The 20,897-nt window shown below is 36.0% G+C and overlaps 1 protein-coding gene across 1 annotated transcript; it reads left to right on the plus strand.

The window, feature by feature from the left end:
* The first annotated feature begins 19,587 nt into the window (after positions 1-19,587).
* LOC104105771 (uncharacterized) lies at positions 19,588-20,590 on the plus strand. The gene is made up of 2 exons (XM_009614157.1): positions 19,588-20,234; positions 20,314-20,590. The coding sequence occupies exons 1-2, from the start codon at positions 19,588-19,590 to the stop codon at positions 20,588-20,590; spliced, it is 924 nt and encodes a 307-aa protein (XP_009612452.1).
* Positions 20,591-20,897: the final 307 nt, after the last annotated feature.

The raw sequence follows: 20,897 nt of genomic DNA on the forward strand, positions 1-20,897 counted from the left end.
TATATATATATATATATATATATATATATATATATATATATATATATATATATATACTTTTAAAAACATACGCCTCTGTGGGAATCATCATCATCATACCGTACCCGGCCTCGAAGAGGACTCTATAAAAATATACCCGACCATCATAAGGTTCGGTAGAATCGTACCCGGCCACGTGGAGCACGGTGAAACCCAACTGATCAGTGGTGCACAATAGGTGTCGTACATGGCCGACTATAGCGTGGCTCGGTAGAGTAAAATAGATACATATATATAATGCATGTTGGATTCATGGAATCATGTTCTAAACCTTTCGCAGTAACGTAAGGTCGTTGCACCTTCGATTAACATTATAGACATCCATACCATCAATATGAGCCTTAATAATATTCAAGGATCATACATACTTGCTTAGAATAACGTTTTAAGGAAAGAAAAACATGGACCACCTTAGTTACTAGGACTAGATCCGTTGTGAAATTGCGTATCGTTTATGCTCATTCCACTTTAGATCATGCCAGAAGAAAGAAGTAAGTGCCTTAACATACCTTAACTCCTTTGAGTCCTTAATACCTTCCCAAAAATTCTTCAAACAACTCAAATCAATTTACCATAGCATAAGGAGATTCAAAATAAGTGTTGAGTAAAGGCTAAGTCCGCAACTTAAACTAGTAGCTCGTTTATGTAAATTTGGGCAGAATCTCCCCTGTAACAAGAGCCTCTTCTAGTAACATATACCAACAACAACAACCAGAGCAATCCAAAAACATTTAAGTATCAATAATAAGACACCATATAACAAGAAGTCACAACTACTTCACGACGAGCGGCAAGCTCCGATTGGAACCCGTATACCCCATATCACCCCTTACAGACTTCTTACTTTCACTTAACAGTATCATTAACATGATAATGAATTCACTCAATAATGATTCTAGCCCTATGCCATATATTTATAACAAAGGAAACAATCCCCAACTCAAACTATCCTCAATTAGCAACTTTATTCACTAGTTCATGTCCAGTCCATCCATTTAACTTAAAAAACATCAAGATAACCTTAAGCACATGCAAGAACACAATATACATACCTCCTATAGTATTTTCAAGTTGAAATACAAGTTATATTTACCTTATAACATCCCTCAATGGCAAAACAACACCATAAAAGTAACTTAAGCTAATCTTCATTTCCAAACTCATGTTTCATATGTTTCTTTCACAAATTCATTCGATAAACATATAGAAATGCATAACAATAGAAACCATATCATAATAAAGTTATTTCCCCCAATTTACAGCCATAAAAACATTTGTGTATATATATATATATATATATATATATATATATATATATATATATAAGCCTTAAAATAACCCAACAAAAGATAACATCTCTTCCCCTTTCAAGTGCTATCTTGTAATCTTTCACTCCAACACCTCAACCAACATGTAATTAACCTTCAACACCATCAAAAGGATGTTAACTTAGGCAGTAGATAAATTTCGAACCCCAAGCTTAACTTAGCTCACCATCATCCTTATCACATCACAACACCATAGAGGGGTTATTCTTCACCTTTGGCTAACTTTGATGTTGGAGTATGGTATATTTCTTTGGAATTTGTTTGGAGCATTTGGGAAAATGTTTGGGAGGGTTTGCAGAGTTTGAGAATGGAAGTAGGTCGAAAAATTAGCAAACCTCATCCCAAAAACGAGATAAAAACAAGTGAGGGTAGGCCACCGACCAAGTGGGTCCCATAGGGTCTTCATGCGCAGTCTCGCCAAAACGTGAATATCTCTATACTCCGAGGTCATATTGACAAATGGTTTAGTGAGTTAGAAACTAGACTCATAGATCTTCAATTTTGTATATGTATCACCGCAAAATTCAAAGTAAATTGGGAGAAAACCTCAGCTATATTTGACCTAAGTTTCAGCACATTTATCAATATAACTTGCGTTTAACCTTTGCCAGCTTTTGTTCCACAACTCGGTTAATTTTAAAACATAACACGCGACTATCATACGACTAAAATAACTCATAAAATAACCTCCTTATCATGTTAAGCACCCTAGTCTCACCCCAAAAGTGCACGTTATAACATTCCCAACTTGTCGACTTTCGACGAAACTTATTTTCTTCAATTCTTTTAGCTTCTAAGTCTTCCAACCCTCTTGGTACTTGTTATCCATGATCTTTAATAATTGTGACCTCCAAGGTAACAAGATTAACTTACTTTATATATTTCCAAAGAAGATCTCATTTCGGGGCTTACATCAATTGGCTTACGACGTACTCTCACGTACGAAAATGTGGGGCATAACAATAAATCTGTGAGAAGTTCAAAATTGTCCACCGTAACTCCACAGCGTACAGACCACAAATGAATGGGGCAGTCGAGGCAGCCAACAAGAATATGAAGAGGATTCTATTAAAGATAGTAGACAATCACAGGTAATGGAACGAGAAGCTATCCTTCGCCTTACTGGGTTATCGGACCACTATGAGAACATCCACTGGGGCAACGCCATACATGTTGGTATATGGAACTGAAGCTGTGTTACCCAAGAGGCAAAGTTGGACGATGCAGAATGGATACGGGTCAGACAGGAGCAACTCATGCTCATCGACGAGAAGAGAAAGGATGTAGTATGCCATGGTCAGCTATATCAGCACAGGATGGCCAACGCAAATAACAAAAGGGTGAAGCCTCGCCAGTTCACACCGGGACATATGGTCCTGAAGAAAATCTTTACACACCAGGAGGAAGCCAAAGGAAAGTTCGCACCAAATTGGCAAGGTCATTACGTGGTTCACCGAGTGTTGTCGGGCGGAGCTCTAATCTTGGCAGAAACGGATGGAAGAATCAACACAAAGCCCATCAGAGCTCTAATCTTGGCTTTTGATGTAACAAAACTACGTTCAACCTTACTTCCCACGGAGGGATACGTAGGCAACCCACAGAGGGTTTGGTTTCTCTCCCTCTTTTCTTTTTTAATAGAAAATCCAAACATCATTTTTGTATGTTGCTCTGGAACTACGCTGACTTGACTTCCTCGGAAAGAAAATACGTAGTCAATCCTCATCGGATTTAGATGTCTTTTGTAATTGAACTACGTCCTGGCTTGACTCCATTTGGATACATCGGCCGTCTAAGTCAGACTCGGCCATTTCATTCTTAATCTCATCTTTTTTCATCTATTGTAATTGAACTACGTCTTGACCTGATTCCATTTGGATACATAGGCTGCCTGAGTCAGACTCAGTCATCTTCATCATATTTTTATCATCATCCACGAACTACGTTCAAACCTAATTCTGTTTTGGATACGTAGGCAACCTAAAAGGGTTCGGTCATAACCTTAGGAAAAACCTTTTTAATGCATTAGTTCGAATTAGGATGCAGTCTCAATGGCAAGCAGCCGTATTGTCAAGCATCATGGAGGATCGAAATCAACAGGATGGAATTTTCAAGAAACGACGCTCGCGTTTGGAGAACCATTCGAAGCATGTCATAATCCATAATGACGACACTTTGAAAATGTTTTCTAAAATACAGTAATTTGTTCCATCTACCGAACTTCGCGGCGTAACCATATCAAAGGCCGGGGAAAACCAACATTGTGGTCGACACATACCAACCCCTGCCTCACTAAGAATTTTTCTTTGAGTGCAGGGTCAACAGGAAGCAAGGAAACGTTAGGACCACACTTGGGGCAAATGACAAATCTACCACTTTTCTAGGACTATCACCCTTTCTCCTTTACTTAAATTTTTCTGGTACAACTGAAGCTAACCCTTGAATCCTTTGCAAGTACCTCGGAGTCCGACCTCTGATACGGAAAAAGCCTTGTACATAGCAAACCGTCTGCTCCACCAATCATATCATCTTGTACAAAATGAACCGCTGGTTTACCAATTTAAGACATGTACATAACAAACCATCTGCTCAACCAATCATAGCACCTTGTACAAAATGAGTCGTCGGCTTCACCAATTAAAGTCCTGTAAATAGCAAATTGTCAGCTCAATCAATCAGAGCGCCCTGTACAAATCAAACGTCAGATTCTCCAATCGAAGCATTGTATATAGCAAACTGTTCATTCCGCCAATGGAACAATATGCACCGCTGCTCCGTCGCAACAGAGACCAGAATAGACAGTCGCGAACCTTGTCACCGGCGTTTTGCCAATTGATGGCCGCAACTTAGCTACGCAGTCAAGAGTATCTCTTGGGCATGCTTTTCTTTTCCTTTGCTATTATCTTGAATGTTTTGATGTTTTGCTCATGCAGCTTCAGGCATGATTACGATTTAATTCAATCACTCCCATGCGTAGATTACTTTACATTTTAGTGCAAAGCTCTCTCAACAAGCGGAGACGGACTCTACAAATCAAGCTCTCCCAACAAGCGGAGATAATTTCTCAGTGCAAAGCTCTTCTAACAAGCGAAGACGCACTCTACCATTCAAAGCTCTCCCAACAAGCGGAGACACTTTTCAATGCTCCGACAACTCCGGAATGGTACATAGCCCGACTAACAAATCGAGTCAAGTTCAAGTATCCCATCATCCCGATCCCAAATAACAGCTCGTCGTCAGCCATGCATCATCATTCCTACATCATTTACATCACATCATAATAAATTATGCATTGCAATATATGGGTATGTGTGTATTTCATTTTTTGCAGGAACAAATATCGCGACGTGGAACTCTTCCTAAGCAGCATACCAAACTACAACGCTATGAGGACAACAAACTCATTAGCAGGCCAAGGATCCATGTTCAAGCACAAAACAACTAATGGAACTCCAAATCTTTAAATCCTTCAAGTCAAACCGCAAAATTCAAGCTATCATGAGTGCCCAATCCTCCGTCTCGTCGTATCGTCATAATATGACACTGGGGCAGTTCCTGCGAATATTGCTTCCTCAAAATCCTCATTCCAAAACTACATCAGGTCTGATCCTCGATAAGCCCGAGGTATATAAGCAATTCAAAACCAGAATTCGGCCCCAACTTCCTAAAATCTTCCCAAAATCTTCCTTAACTCTCAATCCTATAGCTCATAATCCTCGTGCCATTTCTGTAATGTATGCCTAAAGTCAGGACAAAATTGGCTTAGGTTCAATTTCTTTGCCCGAAAACTCTTTTATCGACTCCGGTCAAAGAGGGGCAGCTGTTGACGCCCAATTGTGACCCTCCCTTTTAAAATTAATTTATTTATACTTAAATATTTACAATGAATGTTTTAATGTATTTTCTATCAATAATTACCTATTTTTACATATTAATTAATATTAGCTTTGAAATTAATAACATAGAATTAGCATTATAATTACAAATATACTTATTATTTTTAAAATATTTTTTTAAAATACACCATAGAGGTTTTATAATTAATTTACGAATTACTTCTCAAATTTTGATTAATTAGATTACTATGTTTATAATTCAAAACTAGTGTTATAATTTAAGAGAACAAAGTATTTTATAAATAATTAAATGCAATAGTTAGTAGTGTATTTAATAATTATAATTTTACTCTATTTTATTGGAAATTAATTAAGTTTAATTAAATTAATTTTAAAAGGGTTAAAAACTAAAAAGCTATAGTTGGAATTCCTTAATTAAATACAAAGTGGCTATTAATTAAATCAACTCCAACCCAATACATAGGCCCAGTCCGAAAATAACCCAGGTTCAATCCCCCCTCTCCACTTTGGCAATCCATGTCATTCCCATTGAACCAATGAGATCGTGCCACATCACCTGTCCTTATCACTCACAAAACAAACACACATGCATCTGAACTGTTAGTCCATCTGATCGACGACTTACATTTAATTTCTGATTTTCTCTTAATTTTTAAATGCCCGCCCATATATCTCATCTCCACCGTCAAAATACTACGATCTGATGGCCACCAAAATTCCTCCCCAAAACCCTTAAATGCCCGAATTATCAGGGTCGTTGATCAAATGATCCAACGGCCCAGGTCTTTTCCTCCCACTTTAACCTAGAGACCGTTTGGTCTCGTTACCTAACCCTAATTCATTGTCACTCACCCTGCCACCTCTTTTTCCCCTTTCTCTCCCTTTCCTCTCAACCTCACAGACTCAAATAAATCAAAAGACCTTGCACAAATTCGTGCAAGGTCATGAATCTATCAGGAAATCATCTTCTTTGTCTTTTCTATACGCGATTCTCGCCGACTTCATTCTCGTTCATCACACAAATAAAAAATTCCAAAACCTGGAACCCTAAGACTCAAAGATGCAACTTCGAATCTCCAAATTTCCCTTGCGCTCTGTTAAATCGGAGCATGCATGAGCACATTTCAGAACATCATCATGATTATTCGAGGTCCAGAGGTACCTCTGGACATTGGGGCTTTACCCGATGGGTTTTTCCATCAATGGTCATGTTTCCTCTTCTCAGGTAAAACTCTCATTGATTTTTCCCCTCTGTTTCTCCAATTTCACTCGCTTTGCTATCATAATCAAGCTTTCGCCATTCTTCAAAACCAAGTTTGAATCCTTTGAAACCCTAATGCATTCACAGCCACTATTAATATGGGCTTTTAATGTTCTCACCTAACAGACCTAACATACAGAAAAGATACAACAAAGACACCACGAAATCACTTAGCAAATATAAATTTTAGTCTTGGGTAGTAACAAATCAAGCTAGGGTTCTAACTAGTTCTAATTTCTTTCTTATTATGAGTCTTACACTGGTCGGACTGAGTTCTTGATTCTATACGGATAGGAAATATCCTTTTGTTTTGTTTGCTGCTCAAGAGGTGGTCATTATACTTCCAACCTTTCTCTTTTAATTTCTTCATTCGAAAATCATGAGCGTGCTATTGTTTTCCTGTTACCTATTTCATTTATAATGATTGTTATTAGTCTATAATTGTCTAGTTTAGTTCGTCATGGCTTTGTTGTCAATCTGTGGTCAGCCATTATGTTTCATTAGTATTGATTAAGTAGCTATGTGACCTTGTGACTTCTACGTTGTATTAAATAGCCTATGCGGTTAAGCTGTTTAACATGATTTAATGATTTCTCATATCGACCTAAACTTTAGACTTTCCCCGAATGTTCCATTACAATCTTCATGCTTATCATGTTGTATTCTTTTGAATTATGTTATACTTAGGGTTGTTGTTATAGTTTTCATACTTACCATGCCATATTCTTCCGAGTTTTGTTATTCTATACTTGGGGTTGTTGTTAGATGATTCTAGCTAGAACATACATGAAAGTACATAATATGACCCTACATCACCTGGTTAAGGATTGTAAAGTTTGAGTATTCAAAATGCTTTCCTTTCTTTACATTAATGCTTGTTAATCCTTAAGTATTCTTTGAGTCCTCACTATGGATGCTTTTACATCCATGTCTAACTGTTAGTTGGAAACAGTCCTACTAGGATGAACTTTATATGAACATCAGTGATCATTCTACATATATTTTGTTATGATCTACTTACCTCTCATGAACTAGATAGTAGTTGTGTCTTCTTTAGTTGAATGCAATTCCACCATGTCTAATTATCAACCTTATTATGTACAGCTGAGTTAAGTCTGCTTAGTATGATGTTTCTCATGTTCTTAAACCCCTTAATGATATATGATTTTGTAATGTTTGAGACTCATCCTATCTTGTGAGGTCATAACTTTGATTGAAGTCTCTGTATGTGTGGAAGTTTGGCATGAATCTTTGTTTATCCCTCATGACTTCATACTTTTAAACACTGTTTTGAAATTGTACTCAGTCATCTCTCTCCCCTGTTAATCTGGATTGAATCTGGTATTGGAGAAACCTTTTATTATTACTGATTGAGTACAATAACTTGCATATGTCATTGTCTGAACCTTTACTAAAGATCTCAAAGGATTCAAGTAGTGTTATTAACATATTTGTATGCTCATGATAATGTCTGGTGTTAAACTAATCTGTGATCAGTGTTGAGGCTTCAACATCTGTATCCAAAAGCTATTGTAACTCTAAACTATGTGCTATTTATCTATTTCTGAGATGTTTGATTCAAATTGTATGTTTCTTTAGCAAAATCAGTCTGATGTTCCTGCCTATGTATGTATTTGGAATTTGAGCTTCATGTCTGTCTAGTATGTTAATCAATCACCTAGAGCTGAAAGTATTGTTATAATAAATGGGGATTGTTTCTATGTGTTTTCCTAGGCCATTCTGTTAAGAAGGAGTATGCTTATGTGGTAGGAAATATCATAGTAGTGGTTTACATTGAAATAGCCCCATTGACATTCAAACCTATAGGGAAGAATGAGTTGTTAGTGGTTAGAGATATTTGGGAATAGAGTTTAACTCTAGGTTAGGCTAATCTCCCCGGCACAAGCATTGCCCTAGCACTTGAGACCCTTGGGAACTTTGAAGTGTCGGGAGAATCAATGGGAGCATAGACCTTGAGTAGAATTCTCTCCTTGGCCCTCAATTTATTGACAATTATTATTCTCTTTGGGTTTGGTGTTTAATGACAACTAAAGGTGTTCAATGTAGATCATTTATTATATATAACCTCCACATTAGTATGACTTCTTTAGTATTTAAATACTGTCAGTGATCTTTTCCTTTATTCTTTGCTTGCAAATTTCATATATAGGCATGCATATAGTACTATTTTTCTAATGACCTTCTCTCTTCTTTTTTGAACATGTACAACGATTTGGGCCAGCTGAATTCTTTAAGAACTCAGGCCCAAGTCCAGCCTTGCCATGTTTTAGAAGGTTCAGAGTCAGCTGTTGCTCGTCCCTATTACTGCTGGGCCTTCCTCTTTGAGGCCCAAACACCAGAGTTATTTCTTTCCCTTCGCTTCTTTATTTACTGCTTTCGTTATTCTACAATTGTACTATGTCGTTATCCTTCACTATGTTTTTGTTGTTTTATATCATATGTATATGACAAGTATATATTGGATTGAATGCTTTGATTTATCTTTTAATTCATATAAAAGTGACTTAGGCAAGCCTTAAAGAACTTAGGATTAAAAGAGGCATTAGTTAGTAATTAATTCCACATCCGCTAGTCATGAATTGTTATTAATTCATTATGCTTTGCTAACTCTTTTCTTAAAGATTTTTTTAAGCCCAAAGGCATAACAAAGATGGCAGTCCCTCTTTTCAAAAGGAAAACCAGAACTAATTCATGAGTTTAACTTTTCTAAAAAGGGAATCGACTCCCCTCTAAAATTAAAGTGTTGCTTCCCCAAAACAAAGGCTTTCAAACAGTTTTCTTCCAGTCTACTATCTAAACAAAGGTACATCTTGGGTTCATTTACCCCTCATTATAGTAATATGAACTTTCATGTTTTAGGAAACAAAGTGCTTTAACTTAGCTTCTCTTTTACACCTTTTTTTTTTTTATACAAGCATCCTATCTTTCAAAGCTCTTTTCAAGCATATATATACTAACATTATTTACCTAAGATTCTTCTTTAAACCACATTCCCTTTTTTTATAGGTATTATGCTTTAAAATAAAGTAGGCTGCACTCTTTTAAACACTAGTTAAGGCATAGTACAAATAATTAGTCTTAAATCTAGTCCTATGGAGCTACCTCGGGTATATTTTAAGGAGTGCCTAACACCTTCCCCTTAGAAGAACAAGAACCCTTATCCATAATCTCACCGGTTAGCAGACTAATAAAGAATACCTTTAGTAATTAAATAGATACCCTAGTATACCTTTAAATATTAGGTGATGACTCTCTTTCATCAACAACAGAGAAATCACAAGTTGAATCTTGTTTTGACTAGTGCAAAATAGGGTGCAACACCTCTAACTCAACCAAGTCACACAGGTCGCCAAACCCAAGAGTATTTCAACAAAATACATGTAGAGACTCACCACATCATAAGAACCCAAAGAACTGATTATACCCATTACCATGTTGAACCGATCTGCCACCAAGCTATCTTATTTTCTCTGAGTTTCTTCTGAATTGCCTTCAAGTTAATACTTCTACTTGCCATAATACCATGATCATCAACCAAAACTCGCCACATGAGATCCTAGCATGAAACTACATAGCCCTAAAACCCAAAAGCCATTGTATTCCCTTTTAAGCACTCAAAATACCACATCTGAGATACTCACTCTAAAGTGTCCTTATGTGAATTTGAAACTGTTTCCTTTACCCTTCCGATACTAAAATGTAGTATCTTTACTAATATATAAATATCGTGAGTCACGATACCATCCGATGCAAATCTTAGATCTTAGCCATATACAAATCCAAAAAAATCTCAAATGCCACATATAAATCTTGAACTCGTCAGAACCTTCTTAAGATTCATCTACCCTATCCAAACCTCGATGCACTACCAATACGAGCCGAATGACCTATGCCTCTTTCATATACCAATACCCAAAGAAGTAACCCCCGCCTTAACGCAACCGAGTAAATCCTTACTCCATGCACACTACATCCATCATGAATAATAAACCCAATTCATCCTATGATTTTCACTTACCCGTAAAGTATAATATATCCTGCAACCAGAAATTTCCTTACTCTAGTCATCCTCAAAATCAACCTTTGCAAGTCATTAATGATCCACAAGCATGTCTCAGACCGAAACCAATACAACACATAACCATGTAATCAAATCGTCAATAACAGACTCCCCCACTTGGCTTAAAGCCATAGAACAAAATATCGGATAACTCACAATACCCATACTTTATTACTGCTATACTCTCGCATTGAGATTCAACTAAATTCTTCATTAACTCATGCCACACAAACCATAAAATACCTCTAATCATCTGCTAAGAGCGCATTCATCCCCGTGACAGTCAAGCCAAATTTACTCAAGCAATTTACACCCAAATTACGACACACATAACCCACTGATATAAAGAAACTCTTCACATAATCTTCATAAGAATCACACAACCTCAGAACATCCCGAAGGAGATATCCCACCTTCTTAGCCTCAAACTGGAATTTCTCTATGCCCAACCCTAGCCATAACCACTATGCTTTCACTAAATCTTCCCAAGTCTAAACTCGTCAACAAGACATGAGAATCTACTTCGTTCTACAAATGAACAAGATGAAAGAATTCCTCAAAACTCAAGACTGTATAACATATCCACAGAAATCGAGCATTCATAGTCCTTTCACATCCCAAGAAAAATCTTCCTGTCATATCAAAACCATCTGAGCACACCCCGGAGCCACATCATACTCATCATATAGCTATCCAACCACTCACCGAGCCATAAATCCTACTTCTAGGGACACTATCGGACATAGAAATCCAAAAGCACATACTCTCATAAATGAAATCACCGAGCCCAAGCTATGGTCAAAACCCGGACTCAAGTCCTCCAAACTAGCCCAAACCCACAACACATAAAACACATCTCGCACCCCATTCATGGAATACAAACCGTCGATGCACAGTTGATACTGAGCGCACACATATGCATACGAGTGAGTGGAAATAATTCAAAGAGATACATTTCAAGTTCAATCAATGTCGCACGATAAGGAAAGAAAGATAGGAAGTTTATCCTAAATGCCCTGCAGCCTCTCGAAGATAGATATGGACGTCACCATACCGATCCAAGAGACTCGACTAGATATTTGATCATGACTCGTAGAACCTATGAACCTAGAGCTCTATACCAACTTGCCATGACTCCAAATCCAACTAGTCATGATGGCACCTAACCTAACCCGCTAGGTAAGCCAAATAACAGTAAATACAATTTAATAATAAAATTAAGACTCAAAAGTGAAATAAGTGAATATTTATACAACTCCCCAAGGACTGGTAGTACAAGTCATGAGCTTCTAAGACTTAGAATTTACAAAGCTGGTATGAAATAAATAAATCATACGTTCGAAATTTATATAAAGAGATTTGTGAATCTAAAGCTACCAAGAATAAGAGGAAACTATAACCGAAACGCATGTACATCTTCAATGCCAGCTCCCGCCATACACAACAACAACAACTCCAAAATCTGCATGCAAGGTGCAGAAGTATATTATGAGTACAATCAATCCCATGTACCCAACAAGTATCCAAACTAACCTCAGCAAGGTACAAGAAGCAAGAACTATAAATGATACTCACCATCACCTGTACAGTTCATAATTATAACAAATATAGAATAGATATGTGATCAAATCAGGAAATCTCAGGTAAAACTGCTTTGATGCTCACAAATCTTTATTTTAAGGTGTTCTACTTAGTCAACAATCCAGCATATGAAGAAGAAATGCAAGTAAATCAGGTAAACAATCAAGGAAATTGCAAGTAAAGATGAAATGCAATAACCAAATATCAGTACGTTGTGGCGTGCAACCCGATCCAATAACCATAAGCTAATAAGGCATGTTGCGGCGTGCAACCCGGTTTAATAATTGTAACCAGCTCTCCCAGAGCTCACATCAACCAGAAACCCATCGGTTTCTCACAATATACGTGTACACCATCAAGAGAGAAACATGAGAGACTGACCCTAGGGGGATGGATCTGTATCCACATGCTGCAAGGACAACTCACGTAATGCATGGGAAACTCACGTGCTAATAATATCAACTGCACGGATAACTCACGTTCTGCACGAACAAATCAAGTGCTATAATATCAATATCTGTATCTGCACGAAAAAATCACATGCTAATAATCGCACGGACAACTCGCATATTAATATCACAATCCGCCCGACGTGGTCACGATCATAATATTATAATCCGCCCAGCACAGTCACAAGCATAACAACATAATCCGCTCAGCGTGGTCACAGGCATCCAGTCCAAATAATATCACATAGAAGCAAGTATACAATAACACATGTATATGATGGATAAACCTCAGATTTCATGCTCCTTGACCGATATAATAACATGCTAAAGTGTAGGCATGTGCAATTTGTACTATCATAGCTCAAATCGGCAATTTATCACATAAATAGCAATTACCAAGTTTATTCAGAGAATTAGCTCCTTTGTAACCTCATACATGGCTCAAATAGTTCACAACAATAATACAAATATGAGAAACATTATAGCTTAAAGCTTAACAATCAACTCTAAGCTTATCATAGCCTAAGCACTACCCCATGCATGGATAAATACCCTGATACTAGCACCTGGGCTCAAATCCCTCACATATGTGCCCCATAGCACGTATCTATCACAAATAATCTAGGAAACTAGTACCTCAATCAAGTTTAGATAAGATACTTACCTCAAACAAGCCAAAACAAATTTTGAGCAAGCCAAGCAACACTCTAGAAATGCCATCCCGTGCGTAACAACATCTGAACGGCTCAAAACTAGCCAAAAGCAACTCAAAAATATCAAATAATTCCCAATGCAACAAACTCAATCGATAAAGGTCTAATCTTTAATCAAATACTCAAAGTCAAGCAAAAAGTCAAACCCAGTCCCGTACCTCGGAACCCGACAAAACTTATAATTTTTTACAATCTATTCAATTATGAGTCCAACCATACTAATTTCACTAAAATCCAACTCCAAATCGATGTTCAAAACTCAAATATTCACTTTAGGAAAGTTTGGACAAAACCTCCAATTTTTCTTTCAAAAACATTGATGGTAGGCTATAATTGCGTAATTTAGTCGCTTATTGCACTCAAATTCATCGCACTTTACTTGTGTTGAGCTTTAATGGGTAATGATTTGCACTTATTGTGTGTTTTATGCTTTACAGGAGTGATTCCGAGTTATGTAGATGTGGTAGAGCTATTTGGAGCTTTGAAATCTGAGTAAAAGCCCAAGAAATTAAGACGGGACCGAGTTCGGGGGTGAGTACCGTGTATGTATATAAAAAGTAAAAAAGAAAAATGCTCAAGGCCATGTAAATGGCCTATCACGGCTTGTTGGAAGACGTTCACCATGAAGCGGCTAGCCAAAAGTCTCATAAGATATTAAGGAATTGAATCCTCCAAATTGAGACATGCAAGTGACGTGTGCACATGAAGTGGCTGCCCAATTCATCATTACACAAGAAAAAATATTAGCATAATTGAAATTTGCCAATTCTCTAGAAAACGTCACTAAAGCGATGCCTGTGCGAGGCCCACCACGCCGCAGCAGTGTATATTTGGCTGCCTGACAGATGTTGAGCTCTCTTGATTTTCTCACTAATACCCTGTATGGCGCATCGCCCCATGCAGTGCGCTTGTGTAATTTTTACAGAGCCAATGTCCTATTTTAGCTAGGAGAAGGTGGTTTCGTCTGGGCCCGATCCTACTTGGTATAAATACATGAAAATAACGTTATGTTCTATACTTTTGACATACTTTAGACCTAAGGAGGCTAAGGAGGAGTTGGAAGAACACAAACACAAGGATTTCATCATTCCTTTCTCACTCAAGACCCGAGTTTGGATCGAATTTATGTTTTCTTATACTTTAATTTTATTTGTTATGAATTGATCCATATCTATGGAGTAGTTCCTTTTAGGGTTTGATGGATTTGGTGTATTGATGAATGTTTGTGGATTATAACTCTAGTTTTATGTATTGAATCATTTTGGATGATTTAATTATTGCATCTATATTCACTAGTTCATGTAATCGAGAGAGGCATAACGTGTAATATCCTTGCACTATATTGTTAGTTGAGTTCATAAATTCTTCTAAGTAATCGAAAGAGGCCAGTTGAATCATTGATTAAACCTAGTTAGGAGAATAATCGAAAGAGATTTTCCTAAATACCAATCCACTATGCATTCTTGCATATCTTCATGTGCTTAAATTGGTTCATCTTGTGAGGTTAAGACTTAATCGAGAGAGGAGTTTTTGCTGAATGTTTGAATTAATAATTGAGTGAATTCGAAAGACTCACTTGAACATTAGAAATGAATTATCTAGAGTTAGATTCTGAACAATTATCTTGCACCTATACCATCAAAACTCTATCTTCTCTCATTGATAAACTTCTTTGCTTGTTCCTTGTTGCGGTTGTCATTAGTCAATAATTTTAGATTCTTAGTTAATTTTAGTTAGAAATCATATAAATCTCAATTGTTGATCATCTTGGATAGCAACCAAGCTAAAAACTATGAGAATACTGTTTAAATCCAATCCCTGTGGAGACGATAATTTTACTGTACTATATTTGATTAGCGAGCATAACTATGAGAATATTGTTTAAATCTAATCTCTGTGGCAAGTTATTTTTTCGGAAGAAAATCGTATCTTTTCTTTCTTAAAAGAAAAAGTTTGCATACGCTTTCCACACAACTTCAAGTGACAGAAAACTTCCTCTTGGATTCTCCCATAAAATACAAAAAAACTAGGATATTTAGTTTGTAGATAGAACTCAATTTTCTAGAGTATGACTTGGGGCTATTATTTTGATGGTGAGTTCAATAATTCTTCCGCTGCGTTACTGGCAGGTACACTATTATTGTTCTCGCCTCGCGATTTAATCTTACATATACTACTCCCTCCGTTCCAGTTTATGTGAACTTATTTTCTTTTTGATCCGTTCCAAAAAGAATAACCTTAGAAATAATTTAACTTAAAGTTTTAACTCTAACCTCGAGGAGAAACTTTTAGTCACACAAATATTTTGGCATGTTTAATACCACAAGTTTCAAAAGAATTATATATAGTCCCACAAATATTATGGCTTATTTAGTGTCATAACTTTTAAATATTTTTTTTTTAAAAAAATTCCGTGTCAAGTCAAATAAATTCAAGGGAAAGAGTATTTGAGATTGAACAATTTGACCTCAGTTAAACTTTTGAATTAGTATTATCCTACTGTTGGAAAAACATTCCTTCTTATCTTTGAACTTTGACAAAGTTCCAACTTGAGTAAATTTAAAATTATAGTCAAATCACGATGGATACATTTGGACTTTTAATCTCAAAAAATTTGAACACGTGTAATTTACCTTCTTTTTTTTTTATAATGGAGTTCTGCTAATGGCAAAAGTAAATAGGCCATGAATTGTTAACAAAAAAAATTCCACGACAAAATAACCAGACAAACCCATTCTATTTTGAGTGCAATAAATACAATTTCTTTTCTATTTTTTCCCATTCTGGTGTGCTCATGCAGGTATTACACAACGACGACCATTATGCGTATCTTTCTAATTCATCAGCTAACATTTGCAACTACAATCGCAACCGTTAAACGCTCATTGGCGGCGACATGCAAACTCTGATCATTTCTCAGTTATCCAACTATCCGACCCGTATAGGCCTCTAGATAACTCCAATTCGATCATCTACAGGATCCGAATCATGATAACCCGACCCGGTCCCGGTGGGGATCGGAGGTATGCGTAGTGACTTTGCTGAAATCAATGGGAAGTGGAAGAGTCGAATAATATCAATGTTTATCAAATTACGAAAATGGCCTCGAATTTACTGCAGTTGGGACCAGAAGAGCAGAGAGGTGATTTTGGTGTTAATGAGGAAATAGTAGCTTTTGTAAAGAACATTACGTTGCATCCTGAGACTTCGTTGGATTTTCCTTTGCCCGCCCGAGAATGAAGACGATCAATATCTGCGCCGTAGTTACAAGGTGATCTATTTTGTGTGTTAGCTGATGCTTGGTTTAATCATTATATGTCAGATGTGAATGCTCTAACCATTAGTACTACAAATGTTAATTTGTGTGCAGGTTGTCAAACTCGGTGCTTCGTTGACACCAGAGTTGCATAAAAAAACTAAACCAATAGAAGAAAACTGGTCAGCGAAGAGGACTTTCGTATCAAATGGTATTAATGACTCTCGGCATGAAGATATTCTCTCAGTTTTATCCACTGCGCTTTGTGCAGATATGGTCCGAGAGATGTCTAGTGTGGATAGTGTGGAATAATGCAAAGTCAAAGATTTTTTTTTGGTCCTTTTCATTTTTTTATTCTTTGTCTTTTGTGTGAAACACAAAGTGTCCATCATTAGTCGTGGAAAGTTTTTTCTTCTCTTTATATTGAACTAGTGTATTAGTCCGCGCTTCGCACAGTTGAAAAAAATAAATTTATCTTCTTGTATAATTAGTTGTGATAAAAGAATAAAATATTCATGTATATGCATTAAAAAGTGATTTTATAACTATTAAATCAAAATTATGAGTATTTCCGTTAGAATTAGAGCTTAAAAATGCCAGTTCACACAGATCTTAGGTAATCAAGTGACTAATTACCATATATATATATATATATATATATATATATATATATATATATATATATATATATATATATCGGAAACCAATGATTCCCGTGTACTTGAAATTGATCTTTCGATGCAATATTGTTACTCGTTAATGTCCAAATGATCATGTGATCTTCTATCGTCATTAATTATTCATGAGGTACTCTTCACGTCTTTTTATTTTCTCGCAATACTCTTCATCTCAAAGGAACAAAAACAATGTTATTAGAACTACATCAATATATACTTCAATAACTATTCAGGTACAAATTTAAATAGTAAAAATATATACCTGATAAAATCGTGTTATCATTCACCCTTGCACCATTATTATCTGATTTGATTTATTTACAATAGTTATTTAGACTCTTTATAATATCATAATTATATCAGGTTCAAATGATTAAAAAGTATTGTTGATTAAAATCTTAATAATGTCATTGGCAGCCATATATCATGCTTAAAGGAAAATATTTGGCCTTTTTGCTTTTGTATATTTGTGGCTCTTTGAGAGTAAATAGAATTTCAAAACTAAATAACCGATCTTTTAATTTACATAAATGAATAAAGATGTCGATCTTTTAATTTACATAAATGAATAAAGATGCATAATCGACTATCTTACTTAAATGAGTGTGTGCGACTATAACTAATTTCTCCCCCTAGAAAATCATATTTCCAATAGAAGATGCTAACACAACCTAAGAAAAGGAAATAAAATTTGGTTTCTATCAGAAATAGAGAAATTAAAAGAAGTTGACCATTTTTGAAATATGATATTTTGCTAAAATTGCTGAAGTCTGAAAAAAACTGTAAAATCTTGAGAGAAAATTAAGAAAATTATTCCTTGTTGTTGATTTAAAGTTTTTTTTTTGTTGTTGTAAGAATTAAAGTTTGTTCATAATCAAACAATCCATATGCACCTACATCTGCATGTGCATCACTCTTATCACTATTAACAATGTTACGTTGTTGCAATGTACTATGATACCTCATTCATGAATACTTCTTGTCAATTTCGTCATGACGATGTTTTAATTCATGCAGTACTGTAATCCTCAATCATTAAATATAAAAAGGCGGACTAATTTTACAATATTGTTGGCTTCTTACTGCAATCAAGGAATTTGTTTGACGCATGTTTTGTTTGAATTCTTATCCCTAATGATTCTTCTGCCCTTCTTCTCAAGTTTTCATCTTTCTCCATCCCCTTGTAAACACCAAAAATTGTAATGAGTAGCGAAGGTTGTTGAGCCTTCCTAAAACAATATACACCAAGGCCACATCTTCATATTTTATATCCAAGCAAGATAACAGAAACATCAAAGAGTGAATAGCAAAAGTTATCGAGTCCTTTGAAAAGGATGCAGTGAGAACTGTATCCTTATACGTACCCTGATTGCAATGGATCGTGTCCTTCACTTCTGCTGTCTGGGAAAACCAGCCACCTGGTATGTATACATTGTTATGCTATATGAAGGAAAATTGCTTCTTGTATATGTATTTGCTGGTGGGAACGTTTTTTAAAAGAAAAATGGCAACGGTTAGAGAAGAGGTTAGTATTGATTAGGACACAACCTTTCTAAATAGTTTCCATCTTTTCAAGTTTTTCTTTTTAAAAATTTAAATATAGGAAAAGGGTAAAATTTGAGAAAAAAGAAAAATATGTATTCTTGTCTTAAGGAGTGCCACATAACCATGTCTATGTCCTTCAATTATATAGATATATAGATTGCTCTTTGTTGGGTTCTTAAAGAGTTAGTAAAAGGGAGTGGTCTCACGCACATGAGAAATTATCCTGAAGGCAAAACGGGTCGATTTGCTCCCCCCACCCCCACCCCAAATCTAGTTTTGCTAAAATTTATTTCTTCATTTTTTGAGCTTACTAGAAAAGTGTCCAAATACATGCTTACCAGAATATGTCCAAATTCATTCTCTTTGAATTGAATTTTGTAACGTCTGATTTTATTATTTTGTAACGTCTGATTCATTACTTTGTAACTGCTATAATTTAATTTGTTGTAACTGCTACTTAAATTCTGTAACATCTCTTTTATTTTCATAACCCTGATTTAATTCTCCGTCTTATAACCTTATCTAATCTGTATTAGGAGCTATTTTGTGAAGTTTTTAACAAAAAACCACATTCATCTCTCTTCTTCTTCGACCGAATTCTGGGCAATTATTTTGTGCATATTCCAAACTTTTAGCCATGAGCGCACGTGTTTGGAGGTGCTGTGGAACCTTGGGGAGTGACCAGTGTTAACGATTTGCAAAATCACTTATTTTTCGATAAGTTGTTCTTGTTTCCATCTTATTCCTTGTCAATATTATCTACTCATTTTTCTTAAAGTGACTTGTACATATAAAATTGACTAATGGTTACCACTTTGAACAAAACACTTCCTGATCTGTCAAAACTTAAGCCTTTAGATGGAAACAATTATAAGTGTTGGTCCCAGAAACTTTTAATTTTCTTTGAACATTTAGAAGTTGATTATATTTTGTTTAACGAACCACCTGTTGTTGTTGTTATTGTTGTTGTTGTTGTTTATAGTTCTAATGTTAATACGACTGTTGTTGAAGATGCTGCTAAGAAAAAATTTGAAAAGGATAATAAAACTGTTGGAGGGCATCTTCTTAACCATATGACTAACCCTCTCTTTGATTTGTTTATAAATTATAAATCTGCTAAAGTTATATGGGATAATTTGGAGAAGAAATATGGTGCAAATAATATGGGAAAAAAGAAGTATGTGGTTGAAAAGTGGATCAAGTTTCAGATAGTCGATGATAAGCCGATCATGGAGCAGATTCACGAGTATGAGAACTTGACTGTTGATGTTTTGAACGAAGGCATGGAGATGTGTGAGATTCTTCAGGTTAATGTTCTCTGCTTAGAAAAGTTTCCTCCTTCCTGGAGTGATTACAGGAATCAGCTAAAACATAAGAAGAAAAACTTAACTCTTCAAGAACTGATCAATCAAATGAGGACTGAGGAAGCAAACCGTCTCAAAGATGAAGAGTCTGAACCGCTTAAGGATAAGATGAAATCTTTCTCTCTCTCTTAATTCTTCTAAAGCTAACCTTGTGGAATCTTCTAGTACTTTTGTGAAAGACATATTTAAAGGAAAACAGAAGAAAGGGCATGTGAAGAGGCACAATTACTTCAATAAGTCGGAGGGCCATATTCAAAAGTCGAAAGGACCTTGCTATGTCTGCGAAAAAATTAGTCACAAGGCTTTTCAGTGCAACCAGAGACAAGGACAAAGCTCAAAGAATGGAGGAAAAGCTCCAGTCCAGGCTAACCTTACTGAGGGTGGTGATGTCATTACTGTTGTGGTTGTTGAGGCGAACATGGTGGCTAACAAGACTGACTAGATACTGGACACAGGTGCTTCAAGGCACCTTTGCGCCAACAAGGAGCTCTTTCACGACTTTGAGAAATTTGTTGATGGCGAGTGTGTCTACATGGGTAGCTTTGAACAATGTTCTTTATGTACCCTCCCTTTGTAGAAACTTAGTTTTTGGTGCGCTTCTCAACAAAGCAAGTCTTAAACTTATTTTTGAATCTGATAAAGTTATTATTTCTCGTGGGGGAGACTTTGTTGGGAAGGATTACCTTAGTGTTGGTTTATATGTACTGAACATCGCTCAAGAGATTACTAATAATGCTAGTACTTTTAAT

This window comes from Nicotiana tomentosiformis, chromosome 9 (assembly GCF_000390325.3).
Source record: "Nicotiana tomentosiformis chromosome 9, ASM39032v3, whole genome shotgun sequence".
Taxonomy (NCBI): domain Eukaryota; kingdom Viridiplantae; phylum Streptophyta; class Magnoliopsida; order Solanales; family Solanaceae; genus Nicotiana; species Nicotiana tomentosiformis.